The 27,706-nt window shown below is 36.7% G+C and overlaps 1 protein-coding gene across 3 annotated transcripts in view; it reads left to right on the top strand.

The window, feature by feature from the left end:
* CSMD3 (CUB and Sushi multiple domains 3) overlaps nt 1-27,706 on the top strand; it is a gene marked incomplete at both ends in the record, with an annotated part of 911,147 nt that overhangs the window by 670,016 nt on the left and 213,425 nt on the right. For all 3 annotated transcript variants that reach the window (XM_079795927.1, XM_079795926.1, XM_079795925.1), the window contains 2 exons: nt 3,422-3,616; nt 23,628-23,744. In XM_079795927.1, the coding sequence (XP_079652053.1) occupies nt 3,422-3,616; nt 23,628-23,744 (312 nt within the window). The remainder of the gene's footprint in view (nt 1-3,421; nt 3,617-23,627; nt 23,745-27,706) is intronic.

Below are 27,706 nucleotides of genomic sequence, written 5' to 3'. Positions count from 1 at the left end.
ACAGAAAGCTATTCACCAGGATTTAAAATAGTATGTAAACATAACAATGAGATAAATGAATCCTCTAAAAATGAGGCTATCAATGTAAAACTGTTGTACAGGCAATATTTTTAATTTGTTTACCATATTTTCCTTACCTCAAAAGGTAGGGTGTTTGGATTATAGATTCATTGATATATCACTGAAACTTTTGGGAAAACTTTAAAGAAAAAGCAACTTTTCCAAAGATGAATATTAGACTGTTAGGCCTGTCAAGGAGATGAATCTTTTTAAACAGTAATTTCAATCCTTCCCTTTCCCTCAAAGGATTTAACTCAATTTCATGAAGGCCGGCTATAAATGCTAGGCTGCTGTTCTGCCTAAAAATTATGTTGTGTTTTCCTGCTTGTTTAAAGAAAGACTCTATGTGAGGTTTTATTCTTTAAAATAAGCAAACCAACCCTCCAAGGATAAAGCCCCATTCTTAGTGACTAAACTTACTATTCATCCTGCTGGTTCTTACCTGAAAACAGTGCTGTGTGGATATTTATCTGGGAAGAAACATAGTTTATTGGATTGGGAAATAATTTTTATAGTGGAGTCTGAATATAATAGATGGGGTGCAAATTGTGTGTGTGTGTGTGTGTGTGTGTGTGTGTGTGTGTGTGTGTGTTTGTGTTTGTATGTGTGTACATGCACATGCACGCATGCATGCACCTGCATGGGAGATCAAGTGTTTTAGCTTTGGATTGAAACTCAGGAATTGGGTTTATTCGACTTTCACACTCCAGTACACTTCCCCCACTTCATACTCCTCATCTCTCTGAGACCTAGTCAACTCAGTTTTCTTAATCTTCAGTTTGCATGTCAATTCTTCAGGTAAGTTCCTGAATGCCTCCCCTTTTGCATACTCAGAACAAGTACAAGTATTTAATATAATTCTCAATAGACTAAATGTCATAAGGGCTAGAATATTTTCTGATTGTCCACTGCTGTGTTTCCTGAGTTGGCTGGGTAGTGGGCTTTTAAGTATTCGTTGGAAAGAAAGAAGGAAGAAAGTGGCCTTCTTCATTCCTCTGATAATCTTTTGAAATCATTGAAGTGTTTGGTTCCAACATTTCCTCTTTTGTTGATTTGGTAGAAATCTTACATAGTGCTCTTCCTAAAACACAAATTTCTCATCATTTCTTGTAAATGTTAAAGTAATTTAAACTCTGCAAACTTTTATGAATAGAAAAAAAATACACTTTTTCTGTTGCAATTAATTAGATTTGGACATCTATATATATAAAGAGCCAGGGTCCGTAACACCCAAAATGACTGAAGGCTTGACCGAACACCAGAAGTCAGTCCTGCAGTCAGTGCTGCGGGCGCCTCAGCGACCCAGCACTGACTGCCGAGGGGGCTGCGATCAGGCCCGGACAGAGGCCGGGAGAGAAAAGCAGGGCCTGATCGCAGCCCCCGTGGCATTCAGTGCTGGGTCGGCGCGGCAGAAGTCAGTCTTGCAGTTAGTGAACATAGGGTCAATTAATATTAAGTGAACATAGGGTCAATTCATATCTTTTTGAGAGGAGTTGAGAATATAAAGTACAGTGTAGAGCAATTACTTATATTATTTCACATAAAACTCTTTTCAACTAAGATATTTTCCTTTATTTAAAATGTATCTTTATTGTTGCAAGTATTACAGATGTCCCTTTGTTTTAGTTAGTTTTTTTTTGTTTTTCCCCCCATTGATCTCCTCCACCCTGCATCCACTCCTTCCAGGCCTTCACCAGACTATTGTCTGTGTCTATGGGCTATTCCTATCTAATACATAAAAATCTGGAAAGATTTTGAGAAAAGAAAATGAAAAATATGCCTGGTAAATACTGAACAGAAGATCTGAAGTTGCTGCATAAATACTGGATACAGGCTTGAAGCCAAAACATAACTCATGAGATAAAATTAGTCATTGTAACATAACAAAAGGTTCCTTTCACTAAAGAGATAAGATAGTTCCCAGTACGATACACATAATAGAACAGTGTGGGGGTTCAGAATGAGCCTCACCAAGATGTGTGTTGGTGGTATGCAGATTTTTGGGCTAAGGGCAATTTTAGCTTCAGGCACAAGTGAAAATTCTGCCCCTCCCTTTAACTACCTAAAAAATTTGAATTAGAGGCCTTGCCATAATAGGACGTTATCCTATATAATTAAAGGCTAATGTGCAAATTGACTGAACAGCAGAACAACTGGTCACTATTACATCCACTGGCCACCAGGGGGCAGATGCTCAATGCAGGAGCTGTCCCCTGGTGGTCAGTGTGCTCCCACAGGGGGAGCGCCTCTCAGCCATAAGCCGGGCTCATGGCTGGCTAGCGCAGCAGTGGTGGTGGGAGCCTCTCCTGCCTCCACGGCTCCCGGACTGTGAGAGGGTGAAGTCCAGGCTGAGGGACGCCCCCCTCTGAGTGCATGAACTTCGTGCACTGGGCCTCTAGTATTAATATAATTTTTGCAATAGCCAAACACCAGGACATTGTTGAATTAAATTCCAATGATGCCATGATTTATATCCAGAGATATGCCTACCTTCTGACTTCCCACTAACTAAGATAAACTCTAATGTATAAAAAAAAATAATCACACTTGTTATGCTGAATTTGTGATGGTCCTTACATTGCACATTTCTCTATTATTTCTTAAGTAAATTATAATAATAATAAAATGGAAATATTAAAGTATTACCAGATCTTTTAACAACAAAGTGTTGTAGTGCCTATTCTCAAACTGTACAAACTAGCATATTTTTCCTACATAATTTCCTCTTCAGTTCACTATCTGGGTGCACAGAAAACAGTCCCTTTGTTGTGAATGAACTGAAGTTTTACAATTGTCTGGTACTGTTAGCTTTGAAAGTGCTTGGCTTTGATATAGTTTCTCTGTCCAAAAAGATATTGGCTTGGGTATATAAAGATTTTGTTGCTATTTATAATGGACAGACCTCTGATGGAAATGTGGGAATGATAAAGCAGGTAGGTTAAGAAATATTTTCAAGACAGAAAAAAAAGTGTCTTTTACTTTCCTCTTCGTGGTGAAATGAACTGAGCTCGACATAGACAGTAGTAACATGGAATAAGTGCACATTAATAAAGGAATATTAAATAAGGAAATAAGCCCTGCCTCTTTTTATAATGAACTCTAAAACCCTATGTTTGACTATATGTATTAGACAATAATTTTAATGAGGAAAAACAGTGAAGAATTTTATTCTCTTACCAATTGGTATGACTTCACAAAATGTCAAATATGGTTAAGGGCTGCTTTGTACTTCGGGCACTCAGAGGCTGGAAGGGTGCTGGTGTTTTCCTTCCCATTTAGTGCTAATAATGAAGAAATCTTAAAGGTTGCATAGAAAACACTATTGTAAAACAGTTCATTTTACATCCTCGTTGTTTTACAGCAAAACTCCGAGAGTCCTGCTTTGATCCAGGCAATATAATGAATGGCACCAGACTTGGGATGGATTATAAATTAGGGTCAACAGTCACCTATTACTGCGATGCTGGTTATGTTCTTCAAGGTTATTCAACACTCACCTGTATCATGGGAGATGATGGAAGACCTGGATGGAATAGAGCCTTACCAAGCTGTCATGGTAAGAAATATATCTACTTCTAATAATTATTATTAGAAAGAATCAATAAATGTTTAAATTCAATTCTGTACTTTAAAAAAAATCAACCGCTTAACATACAACCTACAAGTGTGGAATAGCAATGCAGAGATTTCCATCAAAGATTTTTAAATTGGATTCAATAAAGACATGGTTTTGGAAAATGTTTATATTCCCAGGTGTGTCCAATGCAATGTGTCTGTTATGGTAGGCAAGCTAACTGAGAGCAGCAATAGGGCCTGATCTGTTCATTTGTGTTCAGGACTTAGAGGATTGCCTGAAATCATTTGGTACCTAGAAAATACTGGCAGAGTAAATAAGGAACAAAACACAATAAAACTGGTATTTCAACAGAAGTAGATAAATGCAAAAACTTAAATAGTGTCATTTTTTTGTGGTAAATCTTTATAGAAATAGGAACATAGAAAATATGTATTTCTAAGAATTAGGTTGTCTAAAAACGAAAACCAAATCAAAGCTGCTTAGGCAGCTTCAGTAGCACAAGGAAAACTCAAAGACATGGAGGGATGGAGAAGGACCTAAAACTGGTTTCAGTGACATAATATCAGGTCCGAGATTGCCCGATGCGCTCCAGCAGAGTTAGTAAAAGACCAGGGTACCAGAATTGGGTTGACAAAGGATCAGACAAGGATCGTAGCAAGGAGAAGACTTCTGATACTAGAAAAAGTCCTAGGAAAATACAATTAAGGGGCAAAGACATGATATTTTTGAGATTAAGGCAATTACTGATCAGAGAGGCACCTGAAACAGATACTACCTTCCCTTGGGGAGTGCAATTTGCAAAGCAGTTAGCTGCAATCAATAAACAGCTCTTTGAGAATGGTTTCGAAGAGATCATCCAGTGAGCACAAGAGGGGAAACTGTGAAAGTCCCCAGGTAACAAAGAAGCAGGCTTTGATGATGGTGATTCAGAATTTTATGAATATATTTCTGGATAAATTCCTAAAGTATTTTCCAAAACAAAGATCAGTTCACCTCTTTATGGAACTGGTGACTTGTGGCCTTTCCAAAAACCCATATCTTAGTGTTAAGCAGAAAGTCAAACACAGAGTGGTTTAGAAATTATTTTAATGAAAAACAGACATTCTATATAATAAAAGGCTAATATGCAAATCGACCAAACAGCAGAATGACCCATTGCTGTGACGCGCACTGACCAACAGGGGCCAGACGCTCAATGCAGGAGCTGCCCCCTGGTGGTCAGTGCGCTCCCACAAGGGGATGTCCACCAGAAGTCAGGCTTACGTCTGGCTAGCGCAGCGGTGGTAGCGGGAGTCTCTCCTGCATCAATGGAAGCGCTAAGGATATCTGACTGCCAGCTTAGGCCCGCTCCTATAAGGGCCTCCAGACTGCGAGAGGGCACAGGTTGGGCTGAGGGACACCCCCCCCCCCCGCCCCCGCAAGTGCACTGGGCCTCTAGTCTTAAAATGACAGAGAGTTCTATTGCAGACCATGGGGATTTTTAGTTCAAGCTGTTGGAGATGGATATTACAACTAAATAAAATAATTATATTAGAAAAAAATAATATTGCACATTCAAAAATCATGTTTGTATGTAACTATATTTATGAGGATAGAGACACAGTGGAGAGAAAAGTCAATAAGGAGAGAGAAACAATGATATCACTGTGGAAAGTTATCACAGACTCTCTAGTCAGATGAATGATTCTGATTTGTTGTACAAAATTGACCATGGAGATGACCTCATCTAGGGCCGACTTTCCAAACTATGGGTCACCACCATGAGTCATAACATCAATCCACTGAGTCATGGCTAGCATTTTTACAAATGATATAAAGTTTTAGTATAATAAAATAAAGAAAATTAAAAGAAGAGAAAAACCCTATAATTCAAAGAACACAGTAAGAATAATAATATTTGTGGAACTGTTTTTGGTTATATACAGAGATAAATAAAATGCAATAAATATACATATGTGTGTGTGTCTTTATGTAGGTGTTCATGTTTTCATTGATATAAAGTGTATTTCTTACTATGAACAACCCTGATCTGATGGTTAAAAATATGATTTTTTGTGTGTCTAATACACATGGTAATTTTTCCTAGTTGTGTAATATTCATATATTAGAATTACATGTGTGTGATTTCTAACTTAAACACAAGTTATTTAACTTTTCTATCCTTATTGTCTCTAATCTAAACAATAGGGAAAACTGAAATTTTTTACTTCAAAATGCTGTTATAAGAAATAAAGAAAAGGTAGATATCTACTAAATGGTCATTCTGTTATTAAAATAGCTGATTAGTTCTTGACTTGAATTGATGATTTCACCTATCAGAAAATGAAGGGAATAAAAAGAAAATTACTTTGGATTTAATTCTCACAAAGCGAAAAAAAAATCAGTCTATGACATGGAAGTTAATAGGAAATTTAAGAAAAAGAGTGAGTATATTGTGTTATAATTTAGAGTTATACAGAAGGGAAATCTGTTTAAGCTAGAAAAACATACTAAAGCACTTTTCAAAATATACTGTCAGTGATCATTAAGAAATTTTGGGAAATTTTGGGAGCCAGATAAAAAATAACTAAAAATTCTGATGAAGAAAACTCAAAGGATACATAAAATTATAGATAAAAAAGATAGGTGTTAAACAAAGGCATAAATTATTAAAGAGACGGCTTTCATTGACTTAGGTAAGAAAGACAAGAGTACCAGAGTTTAGCATGCATTCACTAAGTATATACATACCTAAAATAATCCTATTCTTTTTGAATAGTGTTTTTTATTTTTTATTTTTATTGAGAGGTCATACCAATGCCAATTTCAGCATGGAATATGCCATAACATATACAAATAAATTCCTCTGAACCAAATTCCTTTTATTCTGAACCAAAAATATTTTACGGGCTCAATTAGAGCCCAATCTATACTAATAAAAGGGTAATATGCTAATTAGGGCAGACGTCTCCCAGATGTCCATTTGGACGTCCATCCGGACAAAGCCACAGCAGCTGCGAGGCCCGAGTCTCAGGCTGCCGTGGGCTCAGCCCGGTCGCCTCCCACAGAGGGAGGCCAGACTGCGGCCTAGGCCCGCTCCCCATCAGTAGGACATCCCCTGAGGGCTCCCAGATTGTGAGAGGGGGCAGGCCGGGCTGAGGGACCCCCCCTCCCCAGTGCACGAATTTTTGTGCACCAGGCCTCTAGTTAAGTATATTATGCAATGTTGGTTGAATAATAATATCTATAGACATTGTAGAAGGAAGAATAGATGTGCATTCAAGTCCTCTCATTGTACCTATGGCCTGGGGCAAGCTGAGTCTTGATTTTTAAATCTCTAAAACTTGATAATAGTTTTACTTGAATAAGTTATTGTAAAGACTCAATTAATTAACACAACACATACAGAAGACCTAGTAAAATTTCAACAAGAAGCATATCACTAGAAAACATGAATTGCATGTTATATTTTAGTTGAACTAGTATATTTTTTTCATTTTAATATTAATTAAATGTAATTTATTAATGTCATTGTATGGCTACATATTCACCTCTTCCTGAAGGTAGTGCAGGAGTTTAGTATTTTTAAATTTCTTAAGAGAAAACATTTTATCAATTAAGAGGCTATCACTTGACTTTTAACCACAATGCCAAGGTATTATGGAAAACAAATAAAGTTATTCAATGCATGTTTTAAGCCATTAGAGCAAAACTAAGATACATTTATGTTAAAAATATAACCACAACTGTTCATTTCTAGTATATTTGAAGAAGAAAAATCCATGTTATAAAATTAGATATGTTAAACTCTAAAAAATGATTTAAAAATAAGCAAAAAGCCTGGGTCAACTCTGTAATTTTGTTCAGTTTATTTATTTTGCATATCTAAGTGAGATAATATTGTGTAAATTGAAGGTTGTTAGGAAATTATATTAAATAACTTATTTAAAGCATTTGGTCCTGTCATTGTTAATGTCACACAGTAAGGAGAGATTAATACATTTTAGGGTGTTATTTTTTTCTTCTATTTAATTAGTATAAGATGTATCTATTTGTTTTCCTTCATAGTCATTGCATAGAAATCCAAAATACACAGGACTGGCTGACTTTTTTATTTGTTAATTTAATAGTTTAAGAGTCAAAATTAGTGTGTAAAGCCTGTGCATTAGAGCAAGAGGGCTTGTTGTTTATAAGAATATATTATTTTTAACTAAGGTAAAATTTGTATTTTCACTAAAGTAAACTATGCATACGTGCTGTAACTAAAATACAATATGAATAGTTTACCATTTAAAGCAATGGTCATCTCCTCTATTCTCTTATTCTTTGGCTGAGTCTTCTAATAAGTTCTATTTCTAATTGCTCTAATGGGCCAATCTGTGACCCTACATAACATATGAAGCTCCATTTCTTGATTCACCAACTCTAGACAATATTTATTGATTTCCTGAAATAAGAGATAAAGAGTTATATCACATCCACAGCCCCTCTCTTCAGTGTTCCAGATATGTATTATTTTTGGTTTTTCTAATAATTGCTGTTGCCATGTGTTATTTTGTTTATACTGCTATTTCTAACTTCATCAATGTTTGAGTGTTGGGTGGCTACTCTCTGCTGTTTTTGATGCCAAGTTTTTTGGAGATTTTGACTGACTGGTAGGCTTTGCTTTAGAAGACATAGTAGGGACTATTGGACTGTGATTAGAAAATGCCAAAATAAGGAAATAAAGTTTTTATTTTTTATATAAAAATAAACATGACCATACTCTGCAAACTTTTTAAATACAACCATACATATTTTCCTTTTTCTATAATATTGCCTTAGTGTTACCTTAGTCTCTCAACATAAACTTACTAAGTCTTGGGATATATATTATCTTTTAGCATGAAACATGTTAATTTATACAAGGAGACTCTAAGTAAATATTTTTTAACCTGAATTGAACCATAAGAATGCACCAAGGTTTTCTATTTTAGAGTATAGATTTTTATCACTGTTAAGGATTAAATATACATTTGAAATCTTAAGAAAATCTTTTTAAAAGCTTATGTTGGACACTGGGAGATTATTTTCTTCAGAAGTAGATCCAAAATGATATCATTCTGTGCTAAGTCCTGCCCAGAGATGAGAAACCCTGAGATTATCTCATGAGACTGTCACATACATTAAATGATAGCAGAACAGGATATATATACCTGCAATTCACTTTGGATATAAAAATGAGTTTAGAAAATGATTTCTTCCCTTGTTATTTTTCATATTTTGAAAATCATCTGTTGAAACAAAATTATCTTATATCATTCTTATCCATAATCTGATTCAATATTAGGTAAAAGTAATAAAACACAAACAGTGACTGATTCATATTTTCCCCGTAAAATTCATCATTTGATTTATTTCACCTAATAGCATTGGAGTTGTTTATATAAACACATCTCTACCCTGATCTAGGCCGCCAGCTATCTCTTATCTCTTATCCTATTTCCCAACTAGTTTCTTCCCTTCCCTGCTTCTCCAGTCTCTTCTGAACACAGCAACACAGTCTTAAAAGCATATGTAAGATTATATCACATATTTGCTCAAAATCTACCAGTGGTTTCCTAAATTTGAATGAATGCCAAAGATCTTATAATGTTCTCCTTCATCTTCTTCTATGCTCCCTACCTCTCTACTATTCTCCCTCTCTACCACACAGCTGAGCCACACTGGCCTCCTTCATGTTTCTTCAAAGCACTGTTCACATTTCTGCGTCAGGGCCTTTGCATTTGCTGCTGTCATTTCCTTCTGAATGCCGTTTCCCCAGCTCTCTGGCTGGCTAGCCCTCTGACTTCCTTTAGCCATATGATTGCTTTTCTTCTTAGTAGGAAAAAAACCTTCTATTTATTCTCCCCCTACCCCCTAAAGCTCAAGAGTGGATTCATATGTACATGTCTAAAATTGAAACAGTTTATCCTGGGTGAAGATATCTCTTAGGTGTGCAAAAGCCTTAGTTATTTTAAGGCCTTAGAACTTTGAAAGGTAAAAACCATTGACCTTGGTCACAATAATAATCACTTTTTAATTGAAGTAAAATTGACATATAACATCATATTAGTTTATTCAGGTGTACAACATAATGATGTGACATTTGTATATATTGACAGATGATCACCACAATAAGTGTAGTTAACCATCACCACACATAGTTACAAAAAAATGTTTTTCTTGTGATGAGGACTTTTAAGATCTGCTCCCTACCAGCTTTCAACTATGAATACAGTATTATTAACTATAGTCATCGTGCGATACATTACAGCCCTGTGACTTATTTATTTTATTACTGGACTAATGCAATATACTTGATCTTTTCCATTTCCATAGCATATGGCACTGGGGAAGATCAAGTATATTGCATATGTAGTGAGCATTCAAATGATAATAATAAAACCCTAAGAATATATGTATTTGGACTGTTAAATGATTACTAGTTTGCCAATTATCCTAAAGAAGAAATAGCATCATTCATTATTTTCTTAGGCTTTCAAAAGTACCAATTATCAGCCTGATCCTGCACTAACAGGGATAAAAACATGAATTCACTATGGTCCTTTCCTGTAGAGAGCTACAATCTGATGAGATACAGACAGATAAGGTCCATTGCTAGAAATAAAAGCAAAGTACTGTGAGCACAGCATGGAGGTGCATCTGACCTAGTTACAAAGAGAGAGCAGGGAGGTCTTCCCGATAAAAGTGATGCATGAGCTGAATCTTAAAATTAGAAATAAGAAGGAATCAGGTGAGTTATAAGACAAGAGGGGATGGTGCGTTTAACCCGTAAGGTTCAGCATATGTGAACATACAGTAAAAAGTGTGAACAGGGCATTTTGGATAGAAATTAAAGATGCTCAGTAGGGCAAGCACATAGAAGGAATGATGAGAGGTAATAGCTTACCTGTATTGAGCACAATATGAAGTTTTATACCCGTATCATTTTACACCTCACCACAACTCCATGACTTAGGGAGTACTAATATTCTCATTTTACAGATGAGGAAACCAAGACACACAAGCATTTCAGTCTCTTGCTCAAAGTCACACTTGCCTAACAGTCTTGTTTTGGAGTCCATGCTCTTACTTTCCTATAGGTAGGCTGGTTAATTCTTCATGACCTGTATTGATCTTTTTATATCTGTAGGGCCTAAGGGTACCTGGCATATTTTAGTTGGTTAGATGTTTCAAGAAAGGATGCAGTTGTGAGACACCAAGATGAAGTTGTGAGAGTGAGCCTGAAATCTTCCTCCAGGCAACGTGTAAGAATTAAGGGAAGGTAAATCCCTACCGATAACTGATAAAAGCATTTATCTAAAGTGCATTTTTTTCATTTTATTTGAAATCAACTTTGCACAGAATACAAATGCCTTAATAGATATAGTCAGTGTTAACTCAGTTCTTTGGAAAATCTGCAGCTTATTTTATTTTTTTTATAATCCTCACCTGAGGCTATTTTTCCATTGATTTTTAGAGAGAGTGGAAAGGAGGGGGAGAGACACACAGAGAGAAACATCGATGTGAGAGAGAGACATCACTTGGTTGCCTCTGGCACATGCCCCGACCAGGGCCAGGGATGAAGTCTGCAACCAAGGTATGTGCCCTTGACTGGAATCTAACCCAGGACCCTTCAGTCCAAGGGCTGATGCTCTATTCACTGAGCAAAACCGGCTAGGGCTGGAGCTTATTTTTAATAACTGTTTCATTCATGCTAACCTAAGTCTTCGATTCTGGGGATGGAAATTAAAAGACTCAAGTAACTCGATCACTGATGACACATAAGTCTGTCCAAAGAGCATAAACCTGAATATGTTACTATTAGACATCAAGTAGTTATCTGACATCATTCTTTGTTCAACTGCCAACTAACTATATAAGGAATGATAAAAACTTTTTAAAAACTCCCTCTTATCCTATCAAATGAAGAGAAAACTTTGAAACAAACAAAAAAAATAAAACAATTATTTTGTAATTACAGCTTTCCAACTTTATAGTTATCTCTCATTAGTAACTTCATGTGGCCTACTTTTAATTAAATCATATTGTTAGACTCTATGAAGAAATAAATAGCTGAACTTTTATTCCAGATCTTCTGCTTAAATGACATAACTTGCCTTAGATTAATTCCTTATTTCAACTGTCCTTGAAGTATATACATTTTAAAGGTGTGAAAAAAAAGTCTGGAGTCCCATTTCATTATACATGTACATAGAGATTATCTAGTTTATATACTGAACTATTAGAATAGTATCTCATTTAAATATATGATATAAATAAAGCATGTAGATGAAAGATTCATAAAACAAAGGCTTAGTGGTAAATTATTTCTGAGTATCATCAAATATCTGCCTCTATCAGCTACACATAGGAATTTTGTTCGTAGACAAAATATACAGGTTATGTATGAGAACCATGTTCTACAAAGAAGTGAAATGTATTTTGTATTGAAACAAGTTAAGGTAGTATTGGGAGAAGACCAAAGCATATTTCATTTTCATAGGATGGGAGGCAAGTATTATTTAAAAGGAAATGGAAAGAGAGACAAATGTTACTGAGCACCTACTTTTTCCAGACACTCTTACGTACATTAACACTGCAGTTGGCCGCCTGCCTGCTAGTCTAGAGTATCATTAACATTGTTATAAATCCACCCCCGCTGCTGTGGATTCTGGAGCATACTATGTAAAATTTCTCATGTAAAAAGCAACTTGATTTGCAAATCAATGGCTGTAATTCACAGAATATTTTCTTGTGACCACTGATCTGGAGCTCATATTTAAACCATTTTTAATTCCCCTGCCTTTGGCATCTCAATGGCTACTCCATATCTCCAGAGGGGTGGTCACATAGATGGGTAGCTTCTCATTGTACTAAGATATCTCCATTCTCTGCTATCAGCAACTCTATTTTTAAGTCAGACTTCAAACATAACTTCCAAATGTGCTGCCAGGTTTTGCAGAGAAACAGAAAAGAATTTATTTACACAGAAAGTTGAATCAACACCATGGCCAGGTGGCTTAGTTGGTTGGAGCGTCATTGTACACTAAAAGGGTGCGGGGTGATTCCTAATCAGGGTACATTCCTCGGTTGTGGATTTAATCCCAGTAGGGGCGTATATGGGAGGCAACCAAATGATGTTTCTCTCTCACATAGATGTCTCTCTCTCTCTTTTGCTCCTCTTCCTCTCTCTCTAAAACAATTTTAAGAAGGCATGTCCTCAGGTGAGGATTGAAGAAAAAAGTTTAAAAAATCAAGTTAAATGAATCCAGTGATTCTTTCCTTATCTATAATAATAAAAGCATAATATGCTAATTAGACCAGACAGCTGAACGTCCTTTCAGATGTCCTTCCTTACAAAGCCGTGGCGGCTGCAAGGGCCAAGGGCAGGAAGCCTCGACAGCAGCGGCGGGATGATGGGGGTGGCACCTTCCCCTGATAGGCCTGGTCACCTCCCACAGAGGGAGACCAGACTACGGCTTAGGCCCATGGGGAGCGGGCCTAAGCCATCAATAGGACATCCCCTGAGGACCCCCAGACTGTGAGAGGGGGCAGGCCTGGCTGAGGGGCCCCCCTTCCCCCGCCCCCACACACACACCATTAAACCATGGTGTGGTTTAAATTGTATTATGGAATGGTATTAAGTTAATAAGACAAGATATGTACATTTATAATGATATGGGACTCCAGACTGGATGTCCAAATCTATGGATGGCCAAATCTCCACTTTCATTAGGAAAACAAAAGTCCTACTAACAAAGGTCATTCCACAAAACCTTAAAGAGAAAGAAAGCAGTTTTATTATTGAATAAGCATACCAGGAATACAATACACATTGTACTCAGTTTGTGGAAACACACTAAAAAGACCAGACAGAATCTCATGCAAATGTATACATTAAAAAAAGAACAAATAACACTATCTCCTTGAAAGACCAATTGATGCACCTTGTCTCTTGAATATATTGTTAAGAACCATGAGTTTATTTAAGAAGTATGTGTTTATATTTCCAAAGGTAAGAAAGCCAGCAGCCTTGCACTATAAAATGAAAAAGGTTGTTCTATTATATTTCTGAGGAGACACTCTACAAGAGGAGAGGGCAAGTTGCTGTTTCCTCCATTTTATTAAATACAGAAAAATTTCATTTTACTAGAACATTTACCCTGCAACCAGTGAGCCATTCACTCCAAGTTTCCTAATGGATATATATGCATACAAGAAGACAATATAGAACATCTCTCTGTGCAACCAGGAATCTAGTTAGTTACATTGAAACGCATGGGAGAGTTAGTGAGTAAATATGAACCATATTTAGGCTATGGTTCTAAAGAGCCTTAAGCTTAAGATAATCCTATAACTGGGCATTTCTCCACAAGTTCCAAATCAGGTTTAGAACTTTTCTGACTCAGGGAAGAATTGATCCGTCCTGTTAGGAAGAGACAAAAGAGCAGGAAAGAAAGAATCCTCCAATAAAACTAGTATTTTTTCAGATCTCCTTAGGCCAAAGCAACAATCTGTGAGGCAAGCTCCCTTAAGAAAAAGAGTAGATGAATCTAATTAGCACAGGGTTTCCGTGTGTGTGTGTGTGTGTGTGTGTGTGTGTGTGTGCAGTCTTATGAACCAAATAGACCTTAGAACCATCTTTTTAAGTGTATAAAATAAAATACATAAACTTGAAAGATAAATTAATTACAAAGTACTTAAAATCTATAATAAAAAACACATTTGATGTAGTAATATGTTGCTTCTTAATCAATACCTTAATTAAAAGTTATAGCAATAGGTCTAAGAACTACTATAATTTTTAGTAATAAATATTTTGAGGTATCTGTATCATTTATAATGTAATATAAAAATATCTGTGATTTCTATTGGTGACAAAGTCCCAGTTACTTTTAATACTGCTGTGCTTTGTTGCCTACATTTGAAATTAAAGGAAATGCTAAAATCCAGTTAGAAAAAAAATTCAGTTAGGGTCTAATAAAAATATAGACATTCCCTTACCCCCCCACCCGCCCCCCGCCCCCCCCCCGGCCCCGCCATCTAAAATTCATGGAACAAGGAAAAGAACCCCTGAAGTATATAGACAAGAAGAAGATGGGCAAGTTTCTCCACCTTTTCATGAATATTTTCGGCTCTTTTTTTCTCCCTGGACTTGTAAAGAATAGAGTCCACGAAAGTAGAGGACTGACCATGAATGAACAGCTGGGCACCCCTTGAGAAAGTAGCTGAATTGAAGCTGTAGGTTCCTCTTGCTTTGGGATTGAGTATTCTGCTCTTCAACCTTAGGAAAAATTAAGAGGAAAGGAAAATAAAAACCATGAGACAATACCCTGGGTAGGGTAATAAAAGGCACCTCTAACGGTCTCAAAAGAAGAATTTGGCAAAAACACCAGGGAAGTTTCTCCTGCCCTTTCACTACCCTTTGTGTTCCTTCCTGAGATTTATGAGGTCAGTTCATCTTTCTAAGACCTTTATGAAAGCCTCATTGTATCGCCTCCAGATGAATCTGGAGTAGGTCAGGAGTTTCTTAATTCATTTTACCTAAGCTCACCTCATATATCAGATCTAACAGACATTTCCTGTTCTAGTTCGATTTTCCTCTCTTCCAAGGCTGCTCAGTCAATAAATAGTGAAGTTGGAAATTAAACCTAGTCTTTCCTGATTCCAAATCTTTGGGTTTTATATGGCATTCCACTTTGCTACTCTAAACAAAGGCTTTGAAATATCCATGAGTTTTGCATTCTGTGCATTTAGTCAAAGAAAAGATATTAATATAATTTGTATTTTATTTTTCCTTATATTAATTTTACTAGAGGCCCAGTGCACGAAATTCATGCATGGGGAGGGGTGTCCCTCAGCCCGGCCTGCACTCTTTCCAATCTGAACATCCCTCACACAATCCAGGACTGCTGGCTCCTAACCTCTCGCCTGCCTGCCTGCCTGATTGCCCCTAACTGCTTCTGCCTGCCAGCCTGATCACCCCCAACTGCCCTCCTCTGCCAGCCCGATCACCCCAACTGCCCTTTCCTGCTGGCCTGATCGCCCCCAACTGCCCTCCCCTGCCAACCTGGTCTCCTCCAACTGCCCTCCCTTCAGGCCTACTCGCCCCAACTACTCTCCCCTGCCGGCCTGGTTGCCCTCAACTGCCTTCTCCTGCTGGCCATCTTGTGCTGGTCATCTTGTGTCAACATTGCACATGACGCCACCTAGGCTTTTATTATATAGGATTGTATAGATAAAGCTTATTGCATAAACAAACATTATACTAGGCTCCAGAGGTATAAATTGTATGCAAAATAATAAAAAAAAAGACATGGGAACTTTAATTTAATAGATCATGGAATCTAGAGATAGAGACAGACTTTAATCCAAGAGCCATACAAATAAATATATTATTACAAGTTGTAATCAGTGTCCTAAAAGTAACTGCTCAAGTGTTGTAGTATGAGGGCTTCTGAAGCAGTCTGGAGGACAGGAAGACTTTCCTGAGGAATCAGCATTTGTGGGGAGATTAAGTAGGAGTTAATAAAATATTGTTACCCTCTAAACTTACTTTATACTAATATATTAACTGTTTTAAGTATTTTTCAATAATAAAATTTTTCAAAATAAAAGATCTATGACTTAGAGAAAAATAAGAATAAACTAAGTGATGGAAAAGAATTTGAGTTTTTTAAAAGTGCCAATAACTCAATCAAAATCATTTTAAGAACTTGTCTTCACATACAGTTTCCATAAAATCATAGGTTAGGGATTGCTAGGGACTTGGGAGTAGAGTGAATGGGGTATGACTGCTAATGAATACAGGAATTCTTTTTGGGAAGACAAATTCTGAAATGAGACCATGGGGTTGGCTATATGACTTTGTATCTGCTTTTAGAAAAACATTCATTTAAAAGGGTGAATTGTACGGTATGTGAATTATATCCCAATCTTGAAAATGAGTGATTAGGTATTAGACATGAACGACAAGATCACTACTATTATTAGAATTTGTATATAGTAACATGGAAGAACTATTCAAGGAATACAGCTATTCCTAAGGCTTTGTCATAGAATGACTTCTTTTTTTTTTTTCTTTCTTTTTCCCTAAGAACACATCTCTGATGGCGAACAGAACTCATAGTGTACCGGAGGAATGAAGAGAATGTGTTCTTAGGGTGGAGGGGGTCAAGGGGGGGAAAAGAAGGGACATCGGTAATACTTTCAATGATAAAGATAAAAAGAGAGGAAGAGAGAGAGAATGCCTTCCTAGCCAGCAAAATCAAATGACTGTGTCTAGGCAGTCAGTGAGGTGGCAGATGTAGAAGCTCATATCCTGCTAAGTTGACTTAGTGGGTCATTAAAATGGTTTACAAGCCACTGGTTACAACATTGAGATGGATTTATTTTCTCCAGTGTGAAACAAGAGTATGGAATTATAACACAAAATTAATTCACATATAATAAAGACTGATTTTTTTGTTTTTTATAGTTAGGTGAACAGACGAAGCGATAGAAAACTCAGGGCACATAAATAACTGTACACACATCAAAATAAGGCAGAGGAAAATGAAGAGCAAAATAAAAAAGTTACTTAGAGTAATGATTTCTACTTAAACTAGTATTTATCACCATTATGATACTATAGCCTTATTGGAGGCTTGTGATCTAAGGCAGGCAAACAAAACGAAGTATGTATGCTTACATAGGAGACATGAAGAAGAGAATCAAATGAATAGATGAATAGTTAGGTATTTTTTACTAAGATCAAGATTTTGAACAAAGGGAGAGAAAGAAGCAATAGTAATTTTAATCTTAAAGTCAATGCTGGCAGTAATGGCTGTCTAGCTGTCTGCATTACAAATTCACATCACAGAGATTAAGGTTATGAAAGTCCTTCTTTAGAAATAAAGAAAAGACCCCATGGGAGATCTAGCTTTCAAACACATTCTACACCAGGATTTATGATTTGTGACATTCAATCAGGGCATAAGTATTGTACTAGACCTGGGCCAGCACTTTTGTAAGGTACAGCAGTTCTTTCAAACTGAAGGAGTCACAGGCCACATCTAGTAAATTATTGATTTAATATATCATATTGCTCTTTTGTGACCTGTAAGAATTCATCACTTTTAAAAGTACCAAACTTGCTTTCTGAGAAAAAAAAAATTAAACATTATATAATAAGTTTCATTATAGGGTATATTTGGTAATAAATTATACATTGCACAAGTGAGAAGACAGATTGAAATTGCAAGTAGCTTGAGGCTATAAAATCTCTAAGATTCAAGTAGTACCTCTTCCCTATAAATGGTCTGGGATCCTTCTATGTCACTCAGTGGGAAGACTCCTCCTCCTTCCCCTCCAGCTTCTGCTTTTCCTCCTGCTTCTCACCATCCTCATCCTCATCTTCCTCCTTCACCCCACACACATGATCAAGCCACAGTGGGAAGTATTTTCATTGGCTGACTAGAAGCCTTAAAACTCAGTTGCAGTCTCATCCTCTGATTTCCCTGGGAACACCACATCTGTCTATTCCATCACTGCTCATAGTTCAGGAGCGAAGGAAGCATGTACAGTATAGTTACAGCATGGGCACATTTTACTTATACACATCAAACAATAAATTTCAACCAAAAAAATTAAAAAGCAGACAGAGAAAGAGAAAAGGGAAAGAATAACACATAACTAGACTGTGGCTGGTTTTGCTTGCTCAATGAGGGAATACTCCAGCATGGATAAATGTTAGCATGGATTTGCTACTGTGAAGTGATAGACATGAGTTTGTTGTTTGCTATTTCCTCAGTGGAACTCAGTATCCATGTGTCTCTCCTACTGTAAAAATCTTATCTTTGCATACATTTCTAATGTTTAAAGATATATAATATTTCACATAATAGTAGTGATTTTAATCACATAAAGAAAAAATAAGTTTAGCAGTATAAGGACTTATTAAGAGAGGTTTTGTCTCAATTCTGCCTTGGATTTAAGTGAGTTTCTGGGGTTATTTCAACCAAATGAAATGTTTGTTTTATGTGCTGACTATGCACACCATTTTATAGGAGCCTGGTCTTGCAAGCATAGTTTATTTAATCATCCAACTGACATTTATGAGGACCTACTGTTCATCAAAACTGTTCTAGGAAGAGATGAGTTGCTAAGACTTGTGTGTTAGAAAAATAACTAGCAGTGGTAACAACTCGTGGAAGTGAGGTGAGCTGGCTGGTTATCCATTGGAAGAGTTCTTATGGAAATTGTTGGGAGTCTGGATAGTGGCAGCTACCTTGGCAGACAGGAGAGAGAGGCTGATAAGCTACATAGGGTGCAAGCTACAAATCAATGATGTTTTGGACCCCAAAAGTCAGGAAGAGCATATCAAGAATAATGGCATTTTATAATAGGTTAATTTTTGCATTTTAAATCTTTAAAATACTTGGGCTCTAAAAATAAACACTTTGGTTTTATATGTATACATAACACATAGTTCTATAGTGCTGCAAAATAGTTATTGATTCCGGTCAATAATATAAATGTTAGAATTATTGCCAAAGTGATAGCACATTTTAGAATCATCAGCCTGGCATTTTGCAAAGTGTGTCCTGGGTAACATTGGTCCTGTGAGATGTTTCACTGGAACGTCTCCATGATCAAATAAATTGGTAAGAAAGAGCATGATGTTCCCCAAACTTCACTAAAGTCTCAATGAAGTCTTATAGGAAAGAACCTTGTTCCTTTTATCCATGTATTTCCCAAACTTAGTTAACCATAGAACCATTTTTCCCATAATCCATGTGCTCTACAAAAATGCTATTAAAATGCAGATTTAAGGAAGTCATAGTATCACATAAATTATCATCAGGAACAGGCAAGTTCTTACAGTTAATGCATTCCAATAATAAAGGCTGTCTGGAGAAACAATAGGCCCACATGTGTAAATCAGATAGCAAAAATACGGGTAGAATTAAAAGCCCTGGCTTCCTTTTATCTCCTACTGATTGTTAAACAGAACCAGAAAGATAAAGGCTGCCCTCTTCTCTACTAGCCAACAAGATTAAATTAAAACAGGAAGAGAGAATGTGAAAAGCATTTAGGAACCAATATTAGAAGAATTAGTAAAGTTAGCTTGGCTTAGTCATTATTCCATTTAGATTTTAATAAATATAAAACAGATTACAATAAAACTATCTCAATGCATAGTTCATTTTCCCTTTTTTATGATATTGATATGCTGCATAAAATATTTTCAGTCATTACAGTATTGAGCACAATTGAGTATGAATTAGGCCATGCTGTAATCATTGACCAGATGAAACAAAATTATTGCTACCAGTACAAATAACAGAATCTAACATAATATTAGTCACCATAAGGATGTGGCTATATGCAACCTCATATATATTCATCACTGGTTTAAAATGAAAACCTTTATTTTTTATATTTATAAATTCTATTGTCAACATAAGCTAAATATCCTAATTATGCAAAATAAAATATATAGAACAAATTGAGCTGACAGATGCACATTAATGTGAATGACAGAATATTCATGACTAAGTCACAAAGCTAAACTTCAATTAGAAGCTCTCATTGCTATTCATACTTTCCAAATTTAAAAATAAGAGTTTTGTCACATACATGCTAAGTATTGTAATTTTGGAGCACCTTAGATCAGAAAGAAAGTTTAACATAAAACATACTACTTATCCTTGAATGATTATCTGAGAGTAGTATTATCGGTTGAATAAAGTTATCAGTGCTGAAATAAGAACACACCTGACTAATTTCAAACAATAATGAGTGATGAGAGTGATGCACCTTTGCTTATTATCATCACTGTCAATTTGTTGTTATTCTGGGGAGTTCTAATTTTAGTATCTTTAAGTCTAACTAGTTATTACCATTTTATGGAAAATGAAAAGAAAAAAAGGCCAAATTCATTAGCCACCATCTCAATACAACATACTGTTATGTTGTGTGTGTGTGTGTGTGTGTGTGTGTGTGTGTGTGTGTGTGTGTGGTGTTTAAATACATTGCTATATTTTAAACTTTGGTCAGGAATCAATAAAAATTTATCACTTTTTCAAACATGCATGACTCTTCTCAAGCCACATAACACACCCCTTCCAGTTCTTGTTAACAGGAAAGTCAGGCATTACCTCTAATAAATTGCCAGCATAAACCCAAACCTTTGTCTCCTCCAGCCCTTTTCTCAGGTACAGAGGCATTCACTGATGCCTCTTACAGCTAGTCACTCCACTTTGGTTGCTAATCTCATCTTTTCTGAGCCTCCAGGTCAGTGCCCCTGATCTTCCCTTTGTGAAGACTCCTCCACTATTAAACAGAAGGACCCAACAGAAACCCACTGAGCTTTGCATCTGCCCCCAGCTACTCCCTACATTCTCCTTCCCTTTATGGTTAGGATTCTGAGTACTTTTGGATTTCTTTATGCACCACTTGTTCTTCATCCAACTACAGTCTAGCTCCCTCCTCCCTACTCTGTTTCAAGGGTTAGCAAACTTTTTCTGTAAAGGGCCAAATGTCTGTTACATGTTCTTAGTTTCTGTTTTGTTTATAACTCTGTAAAAATGTTAAAACCTCTCTTGGCTTGGGCTGGATTTGGCTTGCTGGCTATAACTGATAGAAAGCTGCTCTGGTTGAAACTACTGTATTAATAATGCCAGAAACTTCATATATGGTGTTTGAGGGGAATCCTGCACAAGGTCAAAGCCGATTAAGAGGTAGGCTGAAAGAAATCGGCCATCAGTTTTAATATTGATAAAGGTGAGGGGCAGTAACATTGGGCTTCCCATGCACTTACAGGTGCAGTAAGTAAGGCCACCCCCTTGCTTAGACTGTAGAGGAGGAAATCAGCAACTGTGCTCTGCAGGCAGGTCGCTCCCATTGGCAGTAAATTGCTGTCCTGAGCTCACCAATCAGGAAGCTCATTCCACCTCCGCAGGGTGAGCGGTGGGGCCAGCAGGCAGGCAGCTTTGGCAAAATCCCTCCTCAAGGAAACCATGGGCCTGAAGAAGTTCCTTGTTCCCTGATACTCCAGATGGACATTCTACTTAGACTCCTTTTTCATTTATTACCATTTTGCAAATCTTAACTTTTGGAACACTTTTTTTAAAAATTGAAAATCTCTTCTCTTTTGGCTCCCAAGAAACTAATTTCTCTGCAGCCACCTCTGTCTGATCCTACCTGGGCATTCTCCAGATCTCCTTCTTGGCCATCTTTTCTCATTCTACATACTTTTCTGGGTGATTTCATTTACTTACAGAGTATCAGCTATCTTCTTTGTGCTTTGTATTCCTAAATCTCTATTAGTAGCTCAGTCTCTCTCTGATGCATTCACATTTCTTGTGAACAACAAAACAATCACCTACGAATTTGCCAGAAACAGTGATTTCACCCTCAACTTTTTAGGAACATAGCACACTGAGGGCTGAGGTAGCAAAAAGTCTGCCTCTATCACCATCAGCATCTCCTCAGATTTAAATGTAAATTATATAAACAGGTAAAGGTTGGTGAGAGAATATTTTCTCCAGACGAGTGAGTAAATGCACAATCATCCTTGTACCATGTATAGAAGTAATTTGGTGACAGCATAATCAGGGTTGATTTTTCAGTAGATTTTCAAAGTGAAACAATTTCTCCCTTGCATATGTAATTTCTTATCATTATAAAGAAGATGATTATCATTACACTTTTATCATAAAGGAAAGTAGGCCCACCATTATTACCTCTAGAGATAGCATCATTACAATCTATATATATATAAAAGCCAAGCAACCAGAACAACAGAACAACTAGAATGACTGGTCGCTATGACACGCACAGCGGTGGCCAACTGGCCTGATTGGGTCCCCGATTGTCCCCCGCAACCTCCCGTGGCCCCTCCCCCTGGCCGGCCCCACCCCTGATTGGCCCCCCTGACCTCCCTGCCAGTCTGGCAAATTGGCCCCCATCGGGGTGGGCCGGCCAAAACCCACCCATGCATGAATTTGTGCACCGGGCGTCTAGTATTACTATATTACTTTATTTCTGAGAAGAACAAAATCTCTTTGTTTAAAATCTTTCATGCACAATTTTTTTATTTTTAAAATACTTGACAATGGGGGATCTTGTTAAAATATGGAGAAACATGATACGCCTTAAAATCTAGAAGCCATATTTTTATATTAAGAAAATGCTCCTAATATTGTTACTGGACAGGGGACCTGGCCCTAAGCAGTAGGGTGTGGGTTCTTGACTTTCTGTAGAAAAGATTTTGCAACAGGAGTCCAGGTGACTGTGAGGGTACATTTGTTAAAGCTGGGGACAGTGAAACAAAGAGGGGCTCAGCATAGAAGAAGCAACAGGAGAGACCTAGGTTGGGTTGCTTTGGTTCACTGGGAAGTCAAGAAAAGGGGGCCTTGGAGACAGGTTTGGGAGGGTAGCCCAGGACATGCTGCCACTGCCCATTGCTCCCCTGGTTGCAAGTCTACAGGGTCCCTTAGAGTTGAAGAGATGTGTGCCTGTGAGGAAAGAAGTTGGGGAAGAAAAGGGGGAAGGGAATGGCGTGGGCTGCTCCACAGAGGCAGAGCTCACTCTGGGTCCTTGGTCTTTTGGGTTTTATCTCTCTCTTGCAGGTGGGAATCTTAAGAGAGGTCTCAGGGGAGAGTTTCAGCAGAATCTTCATCAGTTTTCCAGGTGTGCTTTTTCAGGGTCCTGGTCTCCACTGATGGATCAGTGCCAGGGCAGGGGGTCATTAGTAATTGAAGCTGGTCCTGGCATTGCCCACCTGGTTTTGCTACTTTGCTTGCCTAGAGCAAAAATACAACTGAGGCCTAGATGTTATCTCTAGGGAGGTAACATTCTGTATCTGGCTGTAAATTGCTCCGCCAGTTTTTCAGTTATCTCTCTGTTTCCCTATTTTACTTGTGTTGGCTTATTGGCCTGTCTCAATATGATTTTTAATTGATTTTACTAAAAATAACGTGTTATCATTTTTATTTTCTAGCACCATGTGGAAGTCGTTCAACAGGTTCAGAAGGCACTGTCCTATCACCAAACTATCCAAAAAATTACAGTGTGGGACATAATTGTGTTTATTCTATAGCAGTTCCCAAGGAATTTGGTAAGTCAGATTCTTCTCATCATGTAGCATTTCATTACAGACATCTTTATCTTTCTCTACATGCTATTCAAAAATGTTAGTTTTTTTATGAAAATATTTACTATTCATAAATTACTTTACTTTGCAATCCTTTTAGATAGCTTTATAATAATAAAATTTGAGGTCATTTTATTCCATTTGAATTTACAGTCAAATACACAGGTGAACAACAATATAAAAATGAAAACAGGATTGTTTTTAATTTTTAAAAATAAGTACATCCAGTAACTTTGCAAGTGCCTTCATATTTGAATGATATAAAATGGGAAATTACCAGAGCATAAAGCAGTCTGCTCTGCAAAATATGCAGTCAAATACAGAAGTATTATAATAATGACAAAAGTATATAAATAAACAGTCATATAAGTTTTATACTATATTGACACATTTCCAGAAAGAAATAATTTTGTTTTTGAGCACTTAGTTCCTGGGACTGCAACGAATAAAAAAAGACAGCAAAGGACATTTCAGCTCATCTTGTCAACCTGACAATCTGTTCTGCATTGGCACTGAGGAGACAGCGTGTCCTTTGCTGCCTTTACGTCTCCCTGATCACAAGTCTTAGAATCATTTACCTGGCTTCTAAAGGGTTTGGATCTAAGATCCAGCTGGATCTAACCCAGGTTAAGCTCTGTTTATGGATGGATGGGCAAAGGAAATTTAGTGAGCAGTACAATGCGGGAGAGAGGCTGACAGTTCAGACTTCTAGAATTTAGATTTACAGCATCATGTTATATGGTAAAGGATTTGCTATAGCTGCAATAGATTTGTGGGGTCTGGGATTACTATTTTAGCAGAAGGACATGGATTTTGTCGTATCAAGGTTTTTGGATCGTATCTTAATGTTTCTGCTAATATACAAAATAAGCTGATGCTTCCAGTCCAATTTCTTATGACCAGATAAAACCTATATATCCTACTTTTCTCTCTTCTGAAACAAGTCCAAGATTTTTAACTTAAACAAGAGAACATTGTCATCAGAAATGAAGTACTAAACCTTTTATTTCAACCTTGAACTAGAGTGATGATGCCAGCATTAGCAAGGTGTCTATTTCTGTACTCTACAAAACATTTCTTCTTTCTAGCATTTTGATCATTTGAGTCAGAGTTGACCTCTTTGTGAAGAGGACAATAGTTTAGAAAGAAATACATCATCTACTTAATTGTGTTTATTTTTTGCCATTTGAGCCCAAGACAATTCTCTCTTTGCTAGAAGGGTTATAGTTTCCAGCTGCCAAAATTGTTACATGGTTGCGGACATGATCCCAGCAATGGTGGTCCCAGAGACTTCATGGCTATCTGAGTCCTCTTGAGAAGCCATCGATTTGTTTTATTATATTCTGTTCTTAGGATGCCATGTGGCCACAGGAATGAGAAAGAGGATAAACAGTTATTTTCTTCCCTGACAGGTAGATATGCTGATCACCTAGTGATGTTTTACAGTAGCCTACGTATGTTCAAAAAGAGAAAAAAATAGTGATTAAAATCCTATATAATAAAAGCCCAGTGACCGAACAGGGGAATGACCAGAATGACTGGTCTACCAGTTGCTATGATGTGCACTGAACACCAGGGGGTAGACGCTCAACACAGGAGCTGCGCCCTGGTGGTCAGTGCACTCCCACCGTGGAAGCAACTGCTCAGAGGGCGGGTCCACAGCCACTCCGCTGACCGAAATGAGTGGCGCTCCCACAGTGGGCTGATCTCTGCAGGCCACGCCCCCCACCAGTGCACAAATCCCATGAACGGGGCCTCTAGTAATATTAACAGATTTCTAAAGAATGGAATCTTTAACAGGCTTAATGTAAGGTAAATTTAATTTTTAATGTAAAAATTGTGCAACCAATCAGTGGTTTTTAACACTTTTTTAAAACAAAATTTGCATTATTTGTGGATAAAATCAAATATACTTTGACTTATTAGTAAGGGAACTGATTTTATTTTTATAAATGTGTCATCATTTTTTATTCCAAAGTACATATAAAGTTAAAGAGACTAGGATTCTAATTTAAGCTATCACATTTTAGCTTTCTGTATTTGGAAAGTCATATAATCACTTTGAGACCCAGTTTCTTTATTTGCAAAACGAGGATCATTATGTCTACAGAGCAGAGTTGTTGTGAGGAATAAATGAGGTTGTATATACAGAGTATGTTTCACATAGTTCGTGCTCAATACCATTAGGTTTCCGAAGGCCACTTTTAGAGTAAGATTTCTGCGTTCAGAGCCCACCCCAATTAGCTTTTTTCATTGGACAAGTCATATCATCAGCCTGAGCCTTACTTTTTAAATCTATGAATGAGAGATGGTAAATATCTACCTCATAGGCTTATAATTAAGTAATGTAATTTATATAAGTGACTGGCATGATAACACCTAGCAAGTCATGTACACATGTGTGCACCTACACACACACTTTTCTTTATGTTCACATTCATAGACTCCTCCCCCCAAAAAAGATGAGATAAAATGGATTGCCAGGCTAGGGTCTTAAGAGTAGCGTGGCTAAAAAGAAAACATTTATATTGTGTAATGAAAGCACAAAAACAAATATCTTGTGTTTTACATCTCCAATAGATCACCAGTTACCTAATGATTTCCTAAAATGTGGGAGCAGACCAGCAGAATTAAATAAGTACTGATCATTGACCTCTTCCTATCTTTACCTCTGCCTACTTACTGTGAGATGATCAAGCAATAGTCACTAGGTCTGTACAAATAAAATTCCTGTTTGCTTCTGCTTCCTCTCATCCTCACTCTGCCATAATTTCATTCTGTTGCCACATTAGGCTTTATTTTATGATTTTTAAAATATAATTTGATAATATATCACTTCTTACTATTTTTTCTTGTCATTTATCCCAAATTATAACCATGTCTTCTTTTATAATTTTTATATGCTGAATATATATACACTCTTAGAATTTTACTCTGTAAATGTATTTAGCATAACATCTGTCAAATACACTCGGTTTATTCATTGGGATTGCATTTTTTACATGGATTAAGGTTCAAAGTTGTTCTATAAGAAGAAAATCACATATACTCATTACCCTTGAAATACCTTAAATCTCCCATTAAGATCATATACATGATTGTGCACAAGCCATATTGTCTTCTGAGTAATTTTAACAGGACATTTTCCCTCCAATGTCAGAACAGGTAACAGTTTCTTCAGATAAAACCAGATGAGCTATTTTGGTTTATTACACAGGTCATGTGGCACCAAATTATTTCCATTATTTTTGCCTTGTATAGAAATTAATTCATATAAGTTAAATGTGCATATATGTGACTCTACTTTACTGGTTGATTGAGTGAATACTATTTGATCTACCAGTCAATTCCTATCTTTCAGTTTATCTCAATAAATGAATTATCTATTATAATACCTTCATAAGCATCATTGGATTTCATTTGAATTTCAGATATTAGGTTCACTTGGGGAATATTCATTCTGCTGGATTTCAACTGTGTTATATACTTAGAAAAATAATAATTCTAGGTCAGTTGGATAGCATTTATCAGAATTTCACTTTATTCTATACAATTAAACTATTTCAATTGGATTTGTAGATTAAAAATACCCTACTTTATAAATAAAATATGTCTTAATGTTTCTTCATCTTTCTAATTTCAATGACAGTTGCTTTCCCTTTTGGTTTGGTTGCTTAAGTCTTTGTACATTATTTTAAGTGCCAAACACATTGAGGACAGATTTTATTTTATTTTTAGTTTGGTTTACATAAAGTGCTTTAGAATGTAAGAAAACTGTTGATATTTTTAGAGTTGAAATATTTTTATTAATGTGCACTCACACCTAGAGTGTAGCTGCCAACATTAAATTGCAGGGAGGGGGAAATTAGTAAATTCAGTGAATAAACATTGTGAATTTCTATTTTAACAAACCTGACTGGGGGAAA

Source organism: Cnephaeus nilssonii (assembly GCF_951640355.1).
Source record: "Cnephaeus nilssonii genome assembly, chromosome: 18".
Taxonomy (NCBI): Eukaryota; Metazoa; Chordata; class Mammalia; order Chiroptera; family Vespertilionidae; genus Cnephaeus; species Cnephaeus nilssonii.
This window is presented reverse-complemented; position numbering and strand designations above follow the sequence as displayed.